General features: G+C 41.1%; 1 protein-coding gene across 1 annotated transcript in view; it reads right to left on the bottom strand.

Moving 5' to 3' along the window:
• LOC307122949 (complement C3-like) overlaps positions 1-22,085 on the bottom strand; it is a 104,205-nt gene that overhangs the window by 30,440 nt on the left and 51,680 nt on the right. The window contains exons 22-24 of the mRNA XM_079811293.1: positions 8,145-8,357; positions 7,972-8,029; positions 7,661-7,744 (exon numbers count right to left, since the gene is read on the bottom strand). Coding sequence (XP_079667419.1) covers positions 7,661-7,744; positions 7,972-8,029; positions 8,145-8,357 — 355 coding nt within the window. The remainder of the gene's footprint in view (positions 1-7,660; positions 7,745-7,971; positions 8,030-8,144; positions 8,358-22,085) is intronic.

The raw sequence follows: 22,085 nt of genomic DNA, 5'->3' as shown, positions 1-22,085 counted from the left end.
AACAACTCCACAAACAGCACTACCAGCTTATAAAATGCACAAAAACACAACACTGCCAGAAGTTTTTGCCCAAACTTCAAAGGCCCGTTTAAATTATTAAAATTAGAGGCTTATCTTAACTTTAAGGTTACTTTTATCATGTAAACTACCTATATACACATAAACCAAACAGGCTTATTTTACTCAATTCGATCATTTGTAAGCGTGAACTCGTGAAACCACTGGTTATCCACTTACTTACTCTAAAACATACCCGGGTATGTCACATAACCTGCTTTCTGGAATACCCCCCTGGAGATGGAGGAACAGATGATTGTAAACACTTCTCTCATTAACCCCTTTCCTGTCACCCCCATTTTGGCAAGTGGGGCATTTTGACATACCCCAAATAAAAGGGCTGCTGCTCGCAAGTCTTTCTGAATATACAACCCCAAATCAGAAAAAGTTGGGACAGTATGGAAAACGCAAATAATAAAAAAAAAGAAGTGATTTCTAAATTTACTTTGACTTGTATTTCATTGCAGACAATATGAACACAAAATATTTCATGTTTTGTCTGGTCAACTTCATGTCATTTGTAAATATGCATCCTTTCCTGTCATTCAGACCTGCAACACATTTAAAGGTCCCATGGCATGGCATTTTTCTATTATTTTATAGTGTTTCCTGAGGTGTACTTATATTGTTAGTATGATTTTTACATCATAAAATGTCATAATTTAGAAATAAAAGGCATTTTTTCTATACTGCTGTTTGCCCTGTGGCTGAATGCCCTGCTTCAAGAGGCGTGTCTGCTGTGAGACTTCAGGAAAAACGCCCACTGTTGTGATTGGCTGACATCTTTGCATTTTAAATGAGCGGAGGGGGCGTGGTTTAACGAGGCACGAGCAGGCACGAGTCTGCCAGAGACAGATGGACCTGTGTTCACTTCACATCAGTTCTCTCAGCATGTCTCAGTTCAGTGAACTGTTGTAGTTACTAGCATATACTTCAGGTTATTAGTTTATTTCTAGTCAGAGGGGCTGTCACTCATGTCAGAAAGTTAGTAAATTATGGATCAGCGCTGACTCGAGACGCGAACCGTTTAGAACGATTCAGTCCGATTTGGTGAACTGGTTCGGTTCACTAAAAAGAACCGATTCAAAAGAATGATTCGTTCGCGAACAGGACATCACGGAGACGGAGCGATTGCTAACAAAGTTATTTATAGTAACTACTGAGTTATGAGAGCGCTGTCTGTCAGCGCGAGTTTATTGTGTTTGTATCTGAGAGTTCTGAATAAACACGAGTCCCAGTCACACCGAGTCCTCTTCATCATTATTCTACCAACTTTGTAACACATGCAATGTACCATTACAGCGAGATGAACGAGTTAGTAAGTTTGATTAAAGCATTATTTCTAGATATGTTCCAATCATATGAATAGCGTCAGTGATGCGCATTGAGTAACTTACACAGCGCAAACAAAGACACAACAGCAGTAATCGAATGTAATCCAGTTTATTGTGGGGAAAGCTGGCTAGCCTAGCCCAGATACTCTCACGCTTACCCCCCTTCTGCTTAATCTCACGCCGCGTTTGGTGCCTCCGCTGTGGGCCAGATGCAGTACTGGGGGTCGGGGATGTTGAAGGCCGAGCTTCGGCGTGTGTGAGGTTTATCTCTAAAGATGTTACTGCTGATGTTAAACAGAAAAGACTGTATGCACATTTTAGAACAGATAGACGCGACGAGGACGTACAAAACACTGACTCACAAGATAGAAAACACGAAAACACCGTTCTGTCGGGAGAGAGAGAAGCCGCAGCGTGTGCACGAATAATAAATAATTAGCTACACATCAGAAATCAATGATCACAGATCAGAAGGAACTGAAGAAAGACTTCTGTTTTCATTTGTACATCCAAACACTGAGAAACTGCCAGTTCACTCGTTCACAAGTAACGTTAATGATCTCGAGTGTTTGCATGGGCGTGCCAGATTCTCTGGGCGGAGGAAAGGGAGGAAACAGTTCCTGCTTGGACGTCAAACCAGGAGGCTTCAGGATTGGCTAGTCTGGCCTGTCATTTTCTCAAAGGCAGAGAGAGACAGCCAGAACTCGGTTTTACACCGATCAACATTTCTATCCACTTGGGGACAATATTCAGGCTAGGGGAACTCATATTAATGTTGAAATACCTCATAAAATGAAAATTTCATGCCATGGGACCTTTAAAAAAAAGTTGGGACAAGAGCAATTTAGGGCTAGTAATGAGGTAAAATAATGATGTGATTTGAAACAGGTGATGTCAACAGGTGATTGTAATTATGATTTGGTACAAAAGCAGCATCCAAGAAAGGTCTAATCCTTTAGGAGCAAAGATGGGCCGAGGATCGCCAGTTTGCCAACAAATACGTGAGAAAATTATTGAAATGTTTAAAAACAATGTTCCGAAAAGAAAGAAATGAAGAGATTTGGATATTTCACATTCAACAGTGCGTAACATAATTAAAAGATTCAAGGAATCTGGAGGAATTTCAGTGCGTAAAGGACAAGGGCGCAAGCCTAAGCTGAACAACCGTGATCTCCGATCCCTCAGGCGGCACTGCATCCAGAATCGTCATTCATCTATAAGCGATATCACCACATGGGCTCAGGACTACTTTGGCAAACCTTTGTCAAGTACCACAATACGTAGTTACATCCACAAATGCCAGTTAAAACTGTACTGTGCCAAAAGGAAGCCCTATGTTAACAGTGTCCAGAAGCGCCGTCGACTTCTCTGGGCTCGGAGGCATCTGGGATGGACCATCACACAGTGGAAACGTGTACTGTGGTCAGATGAATGAGTATTTCAGGTATTTTTTGGGAGGAATGGACGCTGTGTGCTCCGGACCAAAGAAGAAAAGGATCATCCAGACTGTTACCAGCAACAAGTCCAAAAGCCAGGGTCTGTCATGGTATGGGGTTGTGTCAGTGCCCTTGGCAAAGGTAACTTGCACTTCTGTGAAGGCACCATTAATGCTGAAAAGTACATAGAGATTTTGGAGCATAATATGCTGCCTTCAAGAAGACATCTTTTCCAGGGACGTCCATGCATATTTCAACAAGACAATGCAAAACCACATTCTGCACATATTACAAAGTCCTGGCTGCAGAGGAAGAGGGTACGGGTACTTGACTGGCCTGCCTGCAGTCCCGACCTGTCTCCAATAGAGAATGTGTGGCGCATTTTGAAGCGCAAAATGCGACAACGAAGACCCCGTACTGTTGCCCACCTTAAGACTTGTTTGCAGGAAGAATGGGACAAAATTACACCTGAAACACTTCATCACTTGGTGTCTTCAGTCCCTAAATGTCTTTTAAGTGTTGTGAAAAGGAATGTCAACATTACAAAGTGGTAAATGCTTTACTGTCCCAACTTTTTTTTAAATGTGTTGCAGGTCTGAATGACAGGAAAGGATGCATATTTGCAAATTACATGAAGTTGACCATACAAAACATGAAATATTTTGTGTTCATATTGTCTGCAATGAAATACAAGTCAAAGTAAATTTAGAAATCACTTTTTTTTTTTTTGCGTTTTCCATACTGTCCCAACTTTTTCTGATTTGGGGTTGTACAAATAAGTATCATATATCTAGAAAGCCTACGCTTAAGAGTTTACAATTCTTTTCAATCTTTTCAATAACAATTCAGTTATTAATATGGAGATATATAGGCTCAAATGTAAACAAAAATAAAAAATATTAATAATATATTTTTAAAAATATTCTGTGAATGTAGTATAACAACTTATAACCACAACTAAAGTGAAGCCACAAGTGTGGTCATGCTTCATTTCAAATTTTAGGATGAAATTTCTAAAATTATGCATTTTATGAAGCATATTGTAAGACGATGTCATGTGAGTTTTTAACAAATGCTAAGATGAGATGCTATCATTATGTTATTTTGATAGCATCTTATCTATAAAACACATACTTGCAGTCTACTAACTAATATTTCAACTGCTTAATTCATAGTCTATTGGTTTCATTCAATTAACTTTTCACACATCTGTCATGAATGACTTGATCCTCATTATCCTTCTTATGTTTTAGAATTCAGCCATTATAACCCATTCAGAATCTGGATTGCCCATCAACCCATTCATCCCATTTTGCATTAAAAACTACTATCTACTATCTATAAAGTCTTTTTAGCAAACAGACAAACAAGAGAAAGCATGCTTTTGGTACCCTTATGTGAAATATAATATAGCTCCTGGTGTGACAGGTGCATTAGAGCTACAGTTAGCATTAAGATGCATAACACAATATAAAAGATTAATATTACACTTCAACTCCAAACTCCCTTTAAACAGCCAGCGAGTGTTTGTATTTACTTCCTATCGCGATATAATGTGGGTTTCAGTGATGTTCAATGATGTTAAAATTTTACATTTACCATTTTATATGGAGCTAATCGCTACAACTGTTTAGCATGTTACTGGAAAAATTCTTTATTCATATGAAAATACACCAAATCGCATGCAAAACACACACAAACCCTATGCCATCGTAATCATGCATTTATTGCTTCTTGGTTCACATGTTGGCAATGTTTATCTTGGAGAGATGAGATGAGGAAGTGCACTGAACAGCGTGACCAGAAGGGGCAGGATTATGGTCACATTGTGTCACGTAAAATGATTGACAACTGTACAGCAAATGAGCCCAGCCTGATCTGCCGCCGATTTGATTTCGCCCTGCAACTCAGTCTGGAAACCTGTACATTCATTTCTACTGCTTCTGTTACACTTTTGCGGGAACCAATCACAGACTGGCTTATCTATCTGGTGCGCTATTGGCGGGTTTAACACGATGACGGACAGAGAAGCGATGGATCGATGCTCGTTTATCACGCCTCTTGTGGTCTGATTGGTTGAAGGACTCACCACATTTGAATTAGAAACAATATCGAGTCTATAAAACACGAAGCACAACAAGCATATCGGTGAGAACACTCGTTTAAACAGCATACACACGGGACACTTGACTGCACATCACAGTTTTGACATTGTTGATGCTTCTTGCAATCGTAATGCAATGGACTATGGCCTACATTAAACCTTCAAATAAAACACCGTCCTATACAATAAAAGAGCCTGCACAGCGACAGGAAATCAAATTCCCGAAAAAAAACAGCCTACCTTACCAGAGCATGTGAGGGAACAGCTCACCTGCAAAACAACGCTCAAATCCTGCTCCCACATGAAATTTCTCTGTACTGTAGCCTACAATACTATAGCCATTAAAACACAGATTTTTGTTTTTGTTTAAATATTATAATGTTAACCTATTTTTAAATTTAATTTACCTTGATTTTGATAAGTGAACAGGACACATAAGATGCAAAATATGTCAGAAGACATGGGGGTCAGAAATTATTTTGACCACTTCATTGGTTGAAAGCCTTTCTTTAAAGTGAATTTCGTTTTAAATAAATTGTATCTTAATTTTAATCAACTTTTTATCAACCAATTGCCTTGCTCTAGTAAATAATAAGCAACTACACTCACCTAAAGGATTATTAGGAACACCATACTAATACTGTGTTTGACCCCCTTTCGCCTTGAGAACTGCCTTAATTCTACGTGGCATTGATTCAACAAGGTGCTGAAAGCATTCTTTAGAAATGTTGGCCCATATTGATAGGATAGCATCTTGCAGTTGATGGAGATTTGTGAGATGCACATCCAGGGCACGAAGCTCCCATTCCACCACATCCCAAAGATGCTCTATTGGGTTGAGATCTGGTGACTGTGGGGGCCATTTTAGTTCAGTGAACTCATTGTCATGTTCAAGAAACCAATTTGAAATGATTGGAGCTTTGTGACATGGTGCATTATCCTGCTGGAAGTAGCCATCAGAGGATGGGGACATGGTGGGCATAAAGGGATGGACATGGTCAGAAACAATGCTCAGGTAGGCCATGGCATTTAAATGATGCCTAATTGGCACTAAGGGGCCTAAAGTGTGCCAAGAAAACATCCCCCACACCATTACACCACCACCACCAGCCTGCACAGTGGTAACAAGGCATGACGGATCCATGTTCTCATTCTGTGTACGCCAAATTCTGAATCTACCATCTGAATGTCTCAACATAAATCGAGACTCATCAGACCAGGCAACATTTTTTCAGTCTTCAACTGTCCAATTTTGGTGAGCTCGTGCAAATTGTAGCCTCTTTTTCCTATTTGTAGTGGAGATGAGTGGTACCCGGTGGGGTCTTCTGCTGTTGTAGCCCATCCGCCTCAAGGTTCTGCGTGTTGTGGCTTCACAAATGCTTTGCTGCACACCTCGGTTGTAACGAGTGGTTATTTCAGTCAAAGTTGCTCTTCTATCAGCTTGAATCAGTCGGCCCATTCTCCTCTGACCTCTAGCATCAACAAGGCATTTTCGCCCACAGGACTGCCGCATACTGGATGTTTTTCCCTTTTTGCTCTTCTATCAGCTTGAATCAGTCGGCCCATTCTCCTCTGACCTCTAGCATCAACAAGGCATTTTCGCCCACAGGACTGCCGCATACTGGATGTTTTTCCCTTTTCACACCATTCTTTGTAAACCCTAGAAATGGTTGTGCGTGAAAATCCCAGTAACTGAGCAGATTGTGAAATACTCAGACCGGCCCGTCTGGCACCAACAACCATGCCACGCTCAACATTGCTTAAATCACCTTTCTTTCCCATTCTGACATTCAGTTTGGAGTTCAGGAGATTGTCTTGACCAGGACCACACCCCTAAATGCATTGAAGCAACTGCCATGTGATTGGTTGATTAGATAATTGCATTAATGAGAAATTGAACAGGTGTTCCTAATGATCCTTTAGGTGAGTGTATAACAGACAATGACATGGAGGTGCTGGCGCCGCGTGATCAACGGCCTAAATGAACAACTTCTAGAAAAAAGAAACAAAACAAATTAGTTGGGGGCAGCCCTAGCTACTTATTTCAGATAGGCCTATATTCGAGCCAGCATGTGTCACAAAGGGCATTTTGGGTTGAGCGGATGAGCTTTGGAAATGAACGGGATCTTCAGAAAGGCGCTCTCCACTCTGGAGGAAATCTCCTAATACCGCTCCATGCATTCCTTCTATGCACACCCCAAAGTTCACAATATGACCTCATGTATGTTTTAAAAACATAATTCAACACATAAATAATACTTTTTAATGGGCCACTTAAAGTGTTCATTACAAATAAATTACTAAATGCTGCAAATGAATAAATGTAAATTAACACAAATTTGCATTACATTTGCAATCCTGTGAAACCACACACTTCCCGCACCCCTGTGTATGTGACCACAAATAAAACAGAGAAGACGTGACTGGCTTTTGATTCTTGTTGATATTTCATTCAAAATATTGTTCATTACAGATCGGTTATTTTGCACTCCTGACATAAATTAAGAAATTAATGTCACTGCAAAACATAAACAGTGGTCAAATAACGAAGCTGGAGGCTTTAATCTTTATAATTATATCAAGTTTTTCCAGAGCAAGTTAGAGTGTGATGTTTTAACATGCAGTGAATGTTGAACGACAGTAATCTGGGGCCGTCTGCGATCCTTGACTGCAAAGGGGTTAAACAAAAAAAAACAATTACACATTCATGAAAACATATTTTTGCTTACCAGTAATTCTGATGTCTGTGTGAGCAGGTGTGTCTGGAATCCGATCAGCTGGTATTTCAGCTCTAAAAACTATAGGCGTCTCCCCTGATCCGTTTGAGATGAGATACAGAAGAACAGGAAGATGAAGGAAGAGTCGTGAGTCATGTGCTGATCAGATTTTGTAAGAGTAGGAGTTCATTCTGATCTCTTGATTGGCTGGAACTATAATGACATTCATAGAAGTTTTTTTTTCATAATTGGCTGGAAGTGTAATGTGTGTAACGTTTAGAATTGAAGTAAAATATTATTGTGTGGTTGACAGTAAATTTCACCGTTCTTAGCAGGATTGAGCTCCACATTTCGATGTGATTTAATCAGCACACCCTCAGACTGAGAGAGAGAGAGAGACAGAGAGAGAGAGAGAGAGAGACTGACTGACTATTGATTATTACATTAACAAATGACCAAATCAAATAAAAAGTGACAGAATTCCCATCAGACGTACCACCACCTTCAGGGTCTTTCTCACTCCATCAGTGTAGTGAGAATCATTTGCTGAAGCTTTGACCTCAATGTCATGATATCCCAGAGTCATGGGAATAATCAGGTATGAAACTGCTGTGCTGGAGCCTTTGTCAACGTTTACTGTTGTTCTGTATTTGCCTTTCTTACTGGCAAAGCTGCAAACATCTGCAGTCTCCTTAAACTCCACACGCACCTGAGAAAACAGAGCGAGAGACACAAATCACTTCAATATCTAGAAGAAACTTCCACCAAAGTAAATGCATTTCAATACAATATGAAATGAGTGATGATGGAGGATATTTCTGATATTTCTATGATTTGACTCCAGAAGAAATTGTTACTTTGAAGCACATGGTTTTAATTCATTTAATTAAAAGGTGCAGTGTGTGATTTATATAATTTATAGTTTAATTTATATAATAAATACTATCTGTTCATCAGAGGTGTATAGTCCAGGGTTCCGAAAGTAAAAGTCCTGCCATATTTTTATTCCACTCATGAACTCAGTCAGCTGATTTCACTAATTAATTCTACCTCCTGGCTGAAAAACTGTGCTATTAGCAAATCCAGGTGTTTGGAACAAAATACAGAGCAGCACTTTTTATCTTCTGAACCGGGAATTTCCACCTCTGTTCACATTTCAAAGTCTCTGCTGACCTGTGGTGGACAACTTGAGACACTGACAATCACAAGATCTCAGCAGAGGAGGATTAAACAACTCCACAAACAGCATTACCAGCTTCACACATTATTAACCAGACTGACTTTATTTCTGTCAGACGACTACAGAAGCTCTTATTGAGAATTAACAGAGGATTAGATGTTGATGATTTATTGAAAATAATACAGTTACCATTATGGTGACCAGTGTTTGCTTTAGTTGTGCTCTTGACCCTTGACATTTTAACATCATATTTTCTCTGGTTGCTGTAGCTGTGTTTGCTATGGTGAGAACCACAAGAGAAAACATGATGAGATGATTTTGGCTACTTGTTGATGATACAGATGTAATCATCATGTAATGGTATTGTTTGTTTATGTCATGAAAAGCATTGATTATGAAGGGATTGAAAATAATCAAAGATATTTGAAATCCAACAAAGAAATTTGCTTTACTGTTGTCAACACATTTGCTTATCAGAAGGACCTGGAAGACAAAAGGCCACATGAGGTGCCACATTTACAGTGGGGGAAGTTTGGTCTGATTGGTCAGTTTAAAAGAATACATTTGGTTTCAGTCACATGGTCAAGGAATAGATAAAAGAGGATTGGAACTGTGGCTCTCTCTTTTTCCTCTGGCTCTTGAAGTCATCTGGGCTTCTCTTCTTTGCTCTCTTCCTCACTCTCACTCTCACTCTCACTCTCACTCTCACTCTCACTCTCACTCTCTCACTCTCGAGAAATTTACAGTTTTCTTCCATCTTTCTGATAACGTTTCTTTAGTCTTCTGGCAACTCTGCAGATTGAACCATCTACAGGAGTCCACTCTTACAATTATAACCATGTGACTCTACAGCATGATATCCAACAGTTTTAACCAGATAAACTGAATGATTAAAAAAAATTATGTAAATGATTTTTGCACTCCTGTTTATAAACACTATTATACTGCTGTGAGTTTTAGACACATGGACATAAAGACTCTGCATATGAATCTCATCAACGGTGATATACTTCGTGCCGCAATGCATTCTGGGTGCCCAACTAAAGCCAACACTAATCACCATAATGGTGACTTTTTATTTTCAATAAACCATCAGCATCTAAACCTGTTAATTCTCAACAAGAGCTTCTGTAGATGTCTGACAGAAATAAAGTCAGTCTGGTTAGTAATGTGTGAAGCTGGTAATGCTGTTTGTGGAGTTGTTTAATCCTCCTCTGCTGAGATCTTGTGATTGTCAGAGTCTGAAGTTGTCCACCAGAGGGCAGCAGAGACTTCGAAATTTGAACAGAGGTGGAAAGTCCAGGTTCATAAGATAAAAAGTGCTGCTCTGTATTTTGTTCCGAACACCTGGATTTGCTAATAGCACAGTTTTTCAACCAGGAGGTGGAATTAATTAGTGAAATCAGCTGACTGAGTTCATGAGTGGAATAAAAATATGGCAGGACTTTTACTTTCTGACCCCTGGACTTTACACCTCTGCTTAATATGCACATGACAACAGAGAGGTGATGGTGGTATGTAAATCGAGTCACCCCTCCCACTTCTGCTAGTTTTATTGAGATTTCTTATCCTGTGTGAATTGGCCATTGATATTACAGACGTCCTCTAAAATTACATTACTCCATCTACCCTTGTAAAACTAATCCCGTCTGAATAGGGCTTAAGATGAACATGGTGTAGCAATTATGGGTGCAGACATAGTTAACGAATCTTCCAATGATTCGATCAAATGAACATCCCCGTTCACAAAGCACAATTCAGCTACAGGAAATCATCATCATCACGAGGGAGATGGGGGCTTGACTCTGCCCCGGAGCTACTAGTTCTGACTTCCTATGGACTCGCCACCAAACTCAGTTAAAAGAGGACAAAGGGCTCGTGGTTGTCACAAGACAAAGAAACAACCAGACCTCTGTCTTTGCAATGACCGGTAAATGAACTCCACGACACAGCTAAAAACTCCAAGTAAGCTCACAGAAACTGTCACATATGGAGTGCAGCAAATCACGGATTATTGGACTTTTTCATTTCAAATAGCCTTCGACGTAGCTTGTTAGTGTGTTTACAACTAATACACATTAGTTAGACTATTAGGCATGTATATTACTCACAATTCATGCAATTATGTAACTATTGAATGAGTGGATGAAAAAGCATTGTGTTTGATACCGGTGTGTTCGTATGGATATAATCCAACAGATGAGCTGAATGAAATCTTTATAGAATTGATCATGTCCTTATAGTAAGAAATTAGGTCTAAATTTACTCTCTGCTTAAGAGCAGGAAACTAAATTCTATAGATAACCCAATTTTGTGGGAGGGGTGGAGACACAGTCACCCCTGAAGCCTAATTGGCCAGAACCCATCCAGGGGATGGGCAAATGTTTGAGTTTAATCTCAGAACACGAACGAAAAGTGCAGTCTGCTGTCTACTGTCTACAGTTCTGTACAGTTCAGACCAGAAGCAGTGCAGAGTTCAGCTCAAATTCGGTTCCAGTTCGGTTCGAGCTGGTTCGCGGCCTGTTCGCAGTTCAGAGATGAGCTAAATCCTAGCAGTTTTGACCAGAGTGAGTTCTGAACGGAGCTCCCAGGAGACGATCGTGACAGACCAATACAGAGAAAATGGGTTAACAACGATTTCATTCAGGCCATCTGCTTTTCTCTCACTTTGCTTTCTTTTACTTAAAGTTTATTTTATTTCCGTTAAGTCTCGGGTTCTGTTAAGTTTCGCCGCAAAAGTCTCTCAACAACGAGTTTCTAACAGCGCGCTCCAACTTCAAACAACGCCCACAAGACTTCCATCCAGCCGCCAACACCCCACGCGATTGGCTTCCCCAGACGTCGACCAGACCTTCAGCGAATCAAAGATCCGGGAAAATCCCTGTACAGCCAGGAAAAGGGAATCCCCCTTTGTCAGACGACACGCGACACACAAACGCAAGTAACGCCTCTTGATTCCAAGCTGAACTGGTGCATTAGATCAAATGTAATAACCCTGCCTAAGAAACGATAGGAGGTTAAATTACTGATCAATGGTTTCTTCAGGTCATGTTTCATAAATGCATAGATTGCTTAGGATTTCATAATTTCTCTCTCTTAGAACTTATTCTTTCCTCACCTTCTTCCTTTCTGCAACGTGTGAATGTGCGAGTGTGTGTGTTTATGTTAGATATTAGTTTGATGTGTTAGATTAATCAATAAAGTTCCGTTTGTATTCAAAGATAACTGTTCTTGTGTTATGTGCTTATCAATTTAATGTCTTGAACTGCCGATCTAAGTTACCTGGCTGTTAAATAGTGTTTCACTATTGTTCGGATATTAATATCCGCTGCAGAGTTGATATTTACGGCCCGTTCAAATGAACGCTAGAAGAGTCATTTGCTCGGCTGTAAAATAGACTCTCAAAATTCCCTATGAATTCATTAAATTCATTCATTTGAGCTAAATATACATGTTTCCCTTTAACGGAGCCCCCTTTAAGTTCTTACATATCGGCAGACGAATAAGTAAAGGGGTAAACATTAATTCTGAATTATTTATAATATATAGTGTCATTCGAGTCTTTCATTTTAATTCAGTTCCCCGTTGAGTTATTATTTTATCTGACTCATAGTCGCTACAGTATTTTGGTGGAGAACGCGGGGCAGTTTAACCTAAATTATAAGCATATAAATCGAGATTTTATCTTTGAATTACATTTTGAGAGATCAGACCGCTAGACGCGTCTGTCTGTGTGTGCGCGCGCTCCTGACGCAAGCTGCGCGCGCGCCTATTTGAAAGCTGTGTTGAATGAATGAGGAACGCTGTGTAACCCAAGTCTGTCCCTGTTCTAAAACTGCATTAAAGTAATTTAAAGGTCCCATGGCATGGCATTTTTCTATTATTTTATAGTGTTTCCTGAGGTGTACTTATATTGTTAGTATGATTTTTACATCATAAAATGTCATAATTTAGAAATAAAAGGCATTTTTTCTATACTACTGTTTGCCCTGTGGCTGAAGGCCCTGTTACAAGAGGCGTGTCTGCTGTGAGACTTCAGTAAAAACGCCCACTGTTGTGATTGGCTGACATCTTTGCATTTTAAATGAGCGGAGGGGGTGTGGTTTAACGAGGCACGAGCAGGCACGAGTCTGCCAGAGACGATGGACCTGTGTTCACTTCTCATCAGTTCTCTCAGCATGTCTCAGTTCAGGGTGAACTGTTGTAGTTACTAGAATATACTTCAGGTTATTAGATTATTTCTAGTCGGAGGGGCTGTCACCAGTGGCGTAACTTAGTAATGATGGGCCCCAGTGCAGGTTATTACGACGGGCCCCCTGGTCTGCACATTTATGAAGCACATACAAACACACACACACACTGCGCTCTAGAAGGGAATATATGCAAATTTGTGTGCCTAACGTACTTCATTTAGACCAACACTTATCAGTTTCTTATATTTAGTTGAACAGTTCTCTTTGCGTACACCTCTCTCCAACACACGCTACAGTGGCTGTGCTGTTTGCGCCTGGCCGCAGAAGCCAGATGTACCAAATCAGCACTATGGTTTTGAAATTACCGCAACCTTTTTGGTATTTTTAACACAGTAACCCCAGGAAACGCAGTAACTGCATTCCTCTACGAGAGGCAAGAGACTAAATGAGACAAAAGAGGTCCGAAAAACTTATTAACACCAAATAAGTCCCAAATGATGTCCCAAAATCTGGCTAGCTTTATAAGTAACTTTATTGTGTCATCCCTGACAGGAAATTTGTACAGCTGTGTATTACTTTGTGTTAAATAAACTTAAACACACACACACACAATTTAAAATCATACACACATATATACACAATGAAACAGCCCTAAAACAAGAACATCCTTTTAAATGGGGGCATGGCAGCTAATAAGATACGCCAAATCCTTTAAAAAAGCATCTGTACTGTACTGTACTGTCACCTATTTGAGTTGCGTCCGACGAGCCTTTCGCTGAGCAAAATCATCAACAAAATCAGATTTCAAAGGAAGCAAAGGTGAAGTCCGTATAATTTATATAGGTAGCTTACCTACTGTGTTATTTATTTTATCAGTCAATCGTGAAAAATCTGGTGGTCTAAAGTTTCTGGCAACATTAAATCCAGGATAGAAGAAAATTCTAGAGAAAGAGCAATAGATTCACGAGTGCACAGAACACAGTTTGAGCACGCACACGTAATATGCGAGCAAGAGCAGAGCCATGAGACATTTGAGAGCGCACGTCGATTTTCTGCTAGAGAGCGGAGAGATTCGTAATATGGATGCGCGTTAATGCCCTCGCATTTGTCATTAAAATAACGCAATAAAAACGGCCTCAAATTAACTATACAAGGAGATGAAAGTCGTGTCTGAAAGCTGCAATCGTTTTTATTATTGGTTAAAATGAATGGAGAATATTTAGCCTTTTTTCCCGAGGGTGCTCGAGCCCCCGCGAACCCAATGTATTGGCGCATCCTGTCACACTGACACTTCATCGCCAGGGCCCCGCTTGCGATGTGGGCTGGGCCCGCGTTCGTCACGGGCCCCACCGGCCGCACGGGCCCCAGTGCGGCTGCACTGCCTGCACTGTCTGTAGTTACGCCCCTGGCTGTCACTCATGTCAGAAAGTTAGTAACTTTAGTAAATTATGGATCAGCGCTGACTCGAGACGCGAACCGTTTACGATTCAGTCCGATTTGGTGAACTGGTTCAGTTCACTAAAAAGAACCGATTCAAAAGAATGATTCGTTCGCGAACCGGACATCATGGAGACGGAGCGATTGCTAACAAAGTTATTTATAGTAACTACTGAGTTATGAGAGCGCTGTCAGTCAGCGCGAGTTTATTGTGTTTGTATCTGAGAGTTCTGAATAAACACGAGTCCCAGTCACACCAGAGTCCGTCTTCATCATTATTCTACCAACTTTGTAACACATGCAAAGTACCATTACAGCGAGATGAACGAGTTAGTAAGTGTTGAGTATAGCATTATTTCTAGATATGTTCCAATCATATGAATAGCGTCAGTGACGCGCATAGAGTAACGTTACACAGCGCAAACAAAGACACAACAGCTGTAATCGAATGTAATCCAGTTTATTGTGGGGAAAGCTGGCTAGCCTAGCCGGATACCCTCACGCTTACCCCCCTTCTGCTTAATCTCACGCCGCGTTTGGTGCCTCCGCTGTGGGCCAGATGCAGTACTGGGGGTCGGGGATGTTGAAGGCCGAGCTTCGGCGTGTGTGAAGTTTATCTCTAAAGATGTGGCTCTGCCGATGTGAAGCAGAAACTCCCGACTGTATACACATTTTAGAACAGATAGACGCGACGAGGACGTACAAAAACACTGACTCACAAGATAGAAAACACCTTTCTGTCGGGTATAATAAATAATTGCATGAATAATAAATAATTAGCTACACATAAGAAATCAATGATCACAGATCAGAAGGAACTGAAGAAAGACTTCTGTTTTCATTTGTACATCCAAACACTGAGAAACTGCCAGCATTCACTCGTTCACAAGTAATGATCTCTCCAGGACAATAATATAGCGTTTGCATGGGCGTGCCAGATTCTCTGGGCGGGGGAAAGGGAGGTAACCGTTCCTGCTTGGACGTCAAAGCAGGAGACTTCAGGATTGGCTCGTCTGGCCTGTCATTTTCTCAAAGGCAGAGAAAGAGAGCCAGAACTCGGTTTTACACCGATCAACATTTCTATCCACTTGGGTACAATATTCAGGCTAGGGGAACTCATATTAATGTTGAAATACCTCATAAAATGAAAATTTCATGCCATGGGACCTTTAAGATCTGAGATCTCACACTATACGATAAGGTAAGAATTAAGCGTGTTCCTTAATTTCTAGAATGCCTCGTTTATAGCCGAATTGATGTCATTGCGTGTTCCAGTGTCATTAAATAGCTAACGTTATACGTATATCAGTCAGCCAGAGAACTGAACGAACTTAAACTGCATAAATTGAAATACCCTGCGAGGAATAATCTCCTCACAGCGCGGTCAGATCAAGCGTGTTCCTTGATCGATGTATTAAAGCCTTATTTATAGCTATTAATTCAGTGCGTGTTCCACTGTAATTCGAAGAGCTATATCTTCCCTGTGCTAATGTTAAGCAGTTAAAGCTTGCCGGTTTGTATATCCGTCTCGTATAACACTGCGTGTCCCAGTGTGATTTAAAGGAGAGTGATTTGAACCCAAGTAAAGCTGACATTGATAGAATCAACAGTAGAAGAAAACCTGTTGTTCTATATGCACATAGATCCGCCGAGATCAATAGTGTTCTATTTACAGCGCAAAACTGTAACATTGAACTGTAACTGTAAAGTTTAATCTCACTCTTAACAAACTGAGTGAAAAGCCCCACAGAGCAAAACCAGCTACGAGTGGTGTTCCTTATTTTGATTTTCATTGTTGAAATGTGCCGACGTTTCACGTAATACACTCGATTGCACATGCTAAACTTATGTGTAACTTTACAGGGTGAAAAGCGCTGACTTTTCTAGTTACTCCTAACTGTATCCCCTGTCTGCAATTCACATGTTTGCCGCTAGCGTTTGTTTGTCGCCATAGTCACGACTGCGGCACGGAAGTCAACCAGCGCTTCCGGATAAACTCAGCGCATGCGCAGTGCGTCGAAGCCATATTTGTAAACAAACCTTACGGTAGCTAACAGCTACAGGCTAAGCTAATCGAAGCAGTTGTTTACATTGAAGCCTAAATGCTAAAGCTTTAGCATTAGTTTTAGGTATCAACCGTATTAACATATGTGTAAATGCAGTGTCTGTTTGAGTCACTTTAAAGTGATTTAACCATTTAAACACCTCAACTTTATGTACACTGTTGGTCTTTCTTACTTTTCTCTTATCTTTCTAATACATTACGTTATACTCTACTTTAAGGGAAATATTGGTTCACAATTGTTAGTTACTTTACCTACATTTTACTTGAAGAGGAAATATACTGGTTTGCAATTATTAATTGTTAAGTTTGAATTTAATGAAAGAAAAATTCAAGATTCATTCCTCAAAGTCATGTAAAATGATTTTAAAGTTATTCTAACTATTCTGGAATTTACTCATTTTCAGAATTTCTCATTGAGACCCAATTACTTTAGGTATTCGTCTGGAACTTTAGAAGTTCAAGTGAACCACTAAATTGATATCTATTACCAAAACCTTTTGGACTCACACTTATTCATTATTTTTATTGCGTTATACCCTCCTTTATCCCCTCTTCCTATTGTAGCTATTCACTTAGCCACTCTATTTTATTTACTCATTTATCTCTTTATTTTAACTTCCTTTTTTTTGTAACCTAGCTTGGGAGCAACACACCTGAGCCTCAATAGGAGACAGTGCCAGATTCCTACGAGTTTCAAAATAAATCAGAGACAATCCTCATTGACTAAATATTTATTTTGGGTGATTAGTTGACCATCAACTATCAACTTTATACTCGTAGTCAGACAAAGCTTCAGAGCCATTTGTGGGGCCGGATCTCCTTGCTTTCCTCCCTTCTCCTCACGTCTTCCCTGTTCTGTCCTGCTCTATTCAATTTTATTCTTCATATTTATAGGGAACAAGCCTGGAAGAATCATTGATCATTTCGAAAAGAAAGAGAAAGATAATTCTTCCCAGAGAAACAAACCAGTAGGCATTTGATTGGTAATCAAACCCTCCTTTGTTCTCCATGCTTTCCCTGCATTTGTAAACGCAATTTAAAATTTTGACATATCTAAGTTCATTTAACAGAGACAAGTGTTGAGCCACCGTCGCCTTCAACGCATCCCTGCGTAAGCGGTCCGCCTGTAAGGTGTGTGGCGTCAATCCTGTCAGACTAAGGAAAGAGGTATCAGCATTATTATTGTATTATTTTACTCTGTAACATAAACAATAATATTGTTTCTGTTTTGAAAAAAGATTTTCATTGATAGGAAGTAGTTATAGAAAAAAAAGAACTTTTTCTCCCAGTGAAAGTTATTTTTGTTTCTTTCAATTGAAATAGGTTTTTAACCTTTTCTCTCTTCCTCCCTTACTAAGCTGAGTGACATAGTCCTCGCATCACGATTTGGAAACAGCTTTTCATTGATAGAATTTTCTTTTTAGAAAAAAAAGAAATTCTCCAAGTGAAAAGAAAATTGTTTCAATCTATTGAGATTTGTTTTAACCCTTTTCTCTCTCTTTCCCTTACCTAGTTGAGTGACAAAGCCTTCACATCACTAGCCTACCTGTCTACACTGAGACCAACACATAGTCGTCACAACACGCCACTATTGGTGTACAATCACTGAAACGACACTTAGCTGTCCCACCACACATAGGCTTATACCCCACACAGATCTGTGTCAGTCTCTTCTCCCAGCGTACCAACATGTCGCAGACGACAAACCCCACTGCCCAAGGGGAAGATGTGGACGCCTGTCTCAGAGGCATTACAGACTGCCTCATACCAAAGACAATTGAACTGTTATTATTTTTAATAATAATCATGATTCTGAGAAGGTTCCTGACACATGATTCAAGCCAGAACAACAACCACATGGAACCAGCCAAGATCACCTGTTCCCTAAGCAACGCCTTCACAGCCCAGCTGAAACTAAGCGACAAGCACATCATCCACCTTCAAGAGGAGCTGACACGTGCCCAACACCGCATAGACAAGCTGGAAGTGAAAGTCCAGGACGACTTCAAGCGTCAGACCACTGAGTTCCTGAGAGAGCTGATGCACACTCAACGCTGCACAGACCAGCTCAAGGCTAAAGCTCAAGACAAACTCAAAGTGCCTGACGAAGCGGAGCAAGAAACAAAGAAACCAGTTGACAAGCTCCAAGAAGCCCTTGCAGTCGCTGAACGTGACAAACAAGAGTCAAAGACTGCACATAAACACCTGTTAAACCAACTCCAGTCTGCTGAACATCAGCTAGAGAAAGCCAACGCTGATATTAAAGACCAGAACTCTAAAATCAATGCTCTGGAAGACCACCTTGAAAGGTACAGCACTGAGATGGACCATCTGATCCGACAGCGAGACGACGCCAACGACGAGCTCTACGCGGTCAGATATGAACTCAATCATGCTGTCAAACAGAGACCAGAGCCAAGAAGGGATAGAACTCCCTCAGCATCCCTACTGTTGAGTAGAACACAGTCTTCCTTCCAAGAACTGCCATACAACGGAAGAAGTGAATGGCCGCAACCCAAAGCGTCGCCGGCCTTCACCACAGAACTTGTCCCGGCCAACAAAAGAGAGCTCATCCAAGCAGACTCCGAACCTGCACAAAAGATGACCTTTGAAAACCTCGACAAGCTCGCTAAGAACATTACCCAGTTCAACCCAAACTCCACGGAGGGCCGCGACATCCAGGCCTACCTCCGAGATATTGACTTCTACCTAGAGGCAAGACCTCAGGTGACCGACCGAGACAGGTTATACCTCCTCAGAGCCACATCCAGTCCCGAGGTACGAAGCTTTCTAGATCGGCAACCTGTTCACGTAAAGTACAACTACCAGCTACTACGTGAGACGCTGACCCAAGAATTTACAGGCCCTGAGTCTGAACACGGACTGTTAATTGCCTGGGAAACCAAACAAGGTCGACAAGAGACTCCCCAAGCCTACTACATCCGTTTCCGACAAGCCTACTTTGGTGCATATAACGAACCTGAACTTGAAGAGGATTTAAACTTCAAAACCATCTTCCTGAGAAACTTGCACCCTGGAGTGAGTCGTCATCTAGGCATCATGGCCTGCCCAGACACGATGACAATCCAACAGCTGCGTGACCTGACACACAAGGCCTACATCAAACAAAAGATGGCCACAAAGAAAGGTCTGAAAACATCCACAGTGTCAGACTCCGTCAGCCAAGACCCAAACCTTGCACTGGACGACACCCAGTGGCATGACTACACTACGGTCCATCATAAAGAGTACAGAGAACGTGACTCCCATGACAGCTACCACACCAACTGCTGGGAAAAGCTATGGGACCAGCCTCGCTTCTCAAGAAACCCTAAAGATGCCAAAGACCATCGTCATCCCACACATTCCAGAGCATCTAACGTGGGTAAGCGACGACAAAACCCACCTCGGCACCACTCAGTTAAGCACAGCACTGAGTACGCCGAAGAACAAGACTCTCATGCCAGTGCCAGATCCAAACAACCAGACGGCCGTGGGCACAAGCAAAGCAGCGACTCACAAGAAGTCATGCAGCTATTGAGAGAATCCCTCAAATGCCATGAAGAGGACAGGAAATGGGATGAGTCAGATTCTGATTGACACGCCTTCCAGGAAAGGGGGGACCAAAAACAGACTAGAACAGATCTGACCATACATCCACTAACGTTACATACACTACATAACTTACATACTCGCTAACATACAGAAGTTAACCACATCTGCCAGGGAAAACATTCAGCAAACATGTTCTTCCCACAGGTAGAAACTAGCTTCAGAAACTAGCTTAGCATGGACCCGGCTACACTCATCATAGGAAACATTGCACAATCTACCCAACAGGTAGAACACCTCTCATTAAGTTAGGGTACACGACACCTTAGCTGCACGAGTAGTTGTAGGCAAGACCTAGAGACACTCAACTGTTTTGTTTTGTTTCACCTCTTCCTTCCCTCTCCTTCTTCTTTTATTAGGTAAAATGCCTGTCTACCCCATAAGGGTCAAGGTCACGATATAGGGATTGATGCCCCACGCCTAATATCGGCAGGCCACCTTTGAACCAATGTGAGCTAGAGAGCTCCATGATTAAGAGGTCACCTCATTTGTACCACAAATGATGTCACCACGTCATGAAGAAAGGTACAACGGTCTCAACCTAGTACGATTTAGAAGTGAAGAAAACAAACAAAACAAAAGTTAAACACAGAATTTGGTCAAAGAGTCACCGTACCGAACCAAATTAGAACAACACCAAAGTTAAACTACATTACGTCGACACGATAAACCGAGGAACGTTAAAACGTAAACTTCAAGTTAACCTTAAGTTTAAAGTTTAAAACTGTTAGTACTCGAATAATCTAAGGCCCTGCACCAGTACAGTGGCCAATCATGGAGGTGTTGTCTTGTTGTTTGTTGTGTATTGTGTCTGCTTCTTCTCCTTGTGCTTCTACAGCGTTCGCCGATGTCTTCATCCCAACACATCGCCTAACGAAGGGGGGAATATGTAGCAATTATGGGTGCAGACATAGTTAACGAATCTTCCAATGATTCGATCAAATGAACATCCCCGTTCACAAAGCACAATTCAGCTCCAGGAAATCATCATCATCACGAGGGAGATGGGGGCTTGATTCTGCCCCGGAGCTACTAGTTCTGACTTCCTATGGACTCGCCACCAAACTCAGTTAAAAGAGGACAAAGGGCTCGTGGTTGTCACAAGACAAAGAAACAACCAGACCTCTGTCTTTGCAATGACCGGTAAATGAACTCCACGACACAGCTAAAAACTCCAAGTAAGCTCACAGAAACTGTCACATATGGAGTGCAGCAAATCACGGATTATTGGACTTTTTCATTTCAAATAGCCTTCGACGTAGCTTGTTAGTGTGTTTACAACTAATACACGTTAGTTAGACTATTAGGCATGTATATTACTCACAATTCATGCAATTATGTAACTATTTGCTTCCTGCTTCGCTACTGTTCGGACGCTTTTGCCTACTGCTCCGCGCTTTGCTCTATCGCTTCTATATTTTACAACTTCAGCAAATCAGCAGTGCTCAAACAACAAAGCTTGACTCTAATGATAAAATTAGAAACTCTGGTGACTGAATTCCTAAACAAAAAGCGGAATATTTCAACCGACCAGCCTCCCACTGCCTTCAGCTTACATTCCGGAGAAGGGAAAACACAGCTGCCTACATTCAAAAGGATAAGAAAATGCCTCTTCTAGAATCTACTTGCTGCACAAACTGCCACAGACTTTTACAAAGGATTGCAGTTCTTGAAACAAAGTTATTTGCGGAACCATCCAACCAGACGAATCACACAGCAGAGCTTCATCATGATCGCCCTCTGCACACTGCCGGTGAGTCCCATAAATGTAGTGCTACTCAACATGTAGAGAAACAAGTAACTGATCAACACACTAATCAATGGAACAAACAGGGAGCAAGACCAAAAGGCACTCGAGACATCAGATTGTCACGAGCATCACATATTGCCGCAGTAGCATGCTCTACTCGCTTTCCTGTAGCTCAAACAGTAGAGCATGGCGCTAGCAAC

This window comes from Gobio gobio (assembly GCF_949357685.1).
Source record: "Gobio gobio genome assembly, chromosome: 3".
NCBI lineage: Eukaryota > Metazoa > Chordata > Actinopteri > Cypriniformes > Gobionidae > Gobio > Gobio gobio.
The sequence above is the reverse complement of the archived record's forward strand: the minus strand, read 5'-3'. Positions and strand labels throughout refer to the sequence as shown.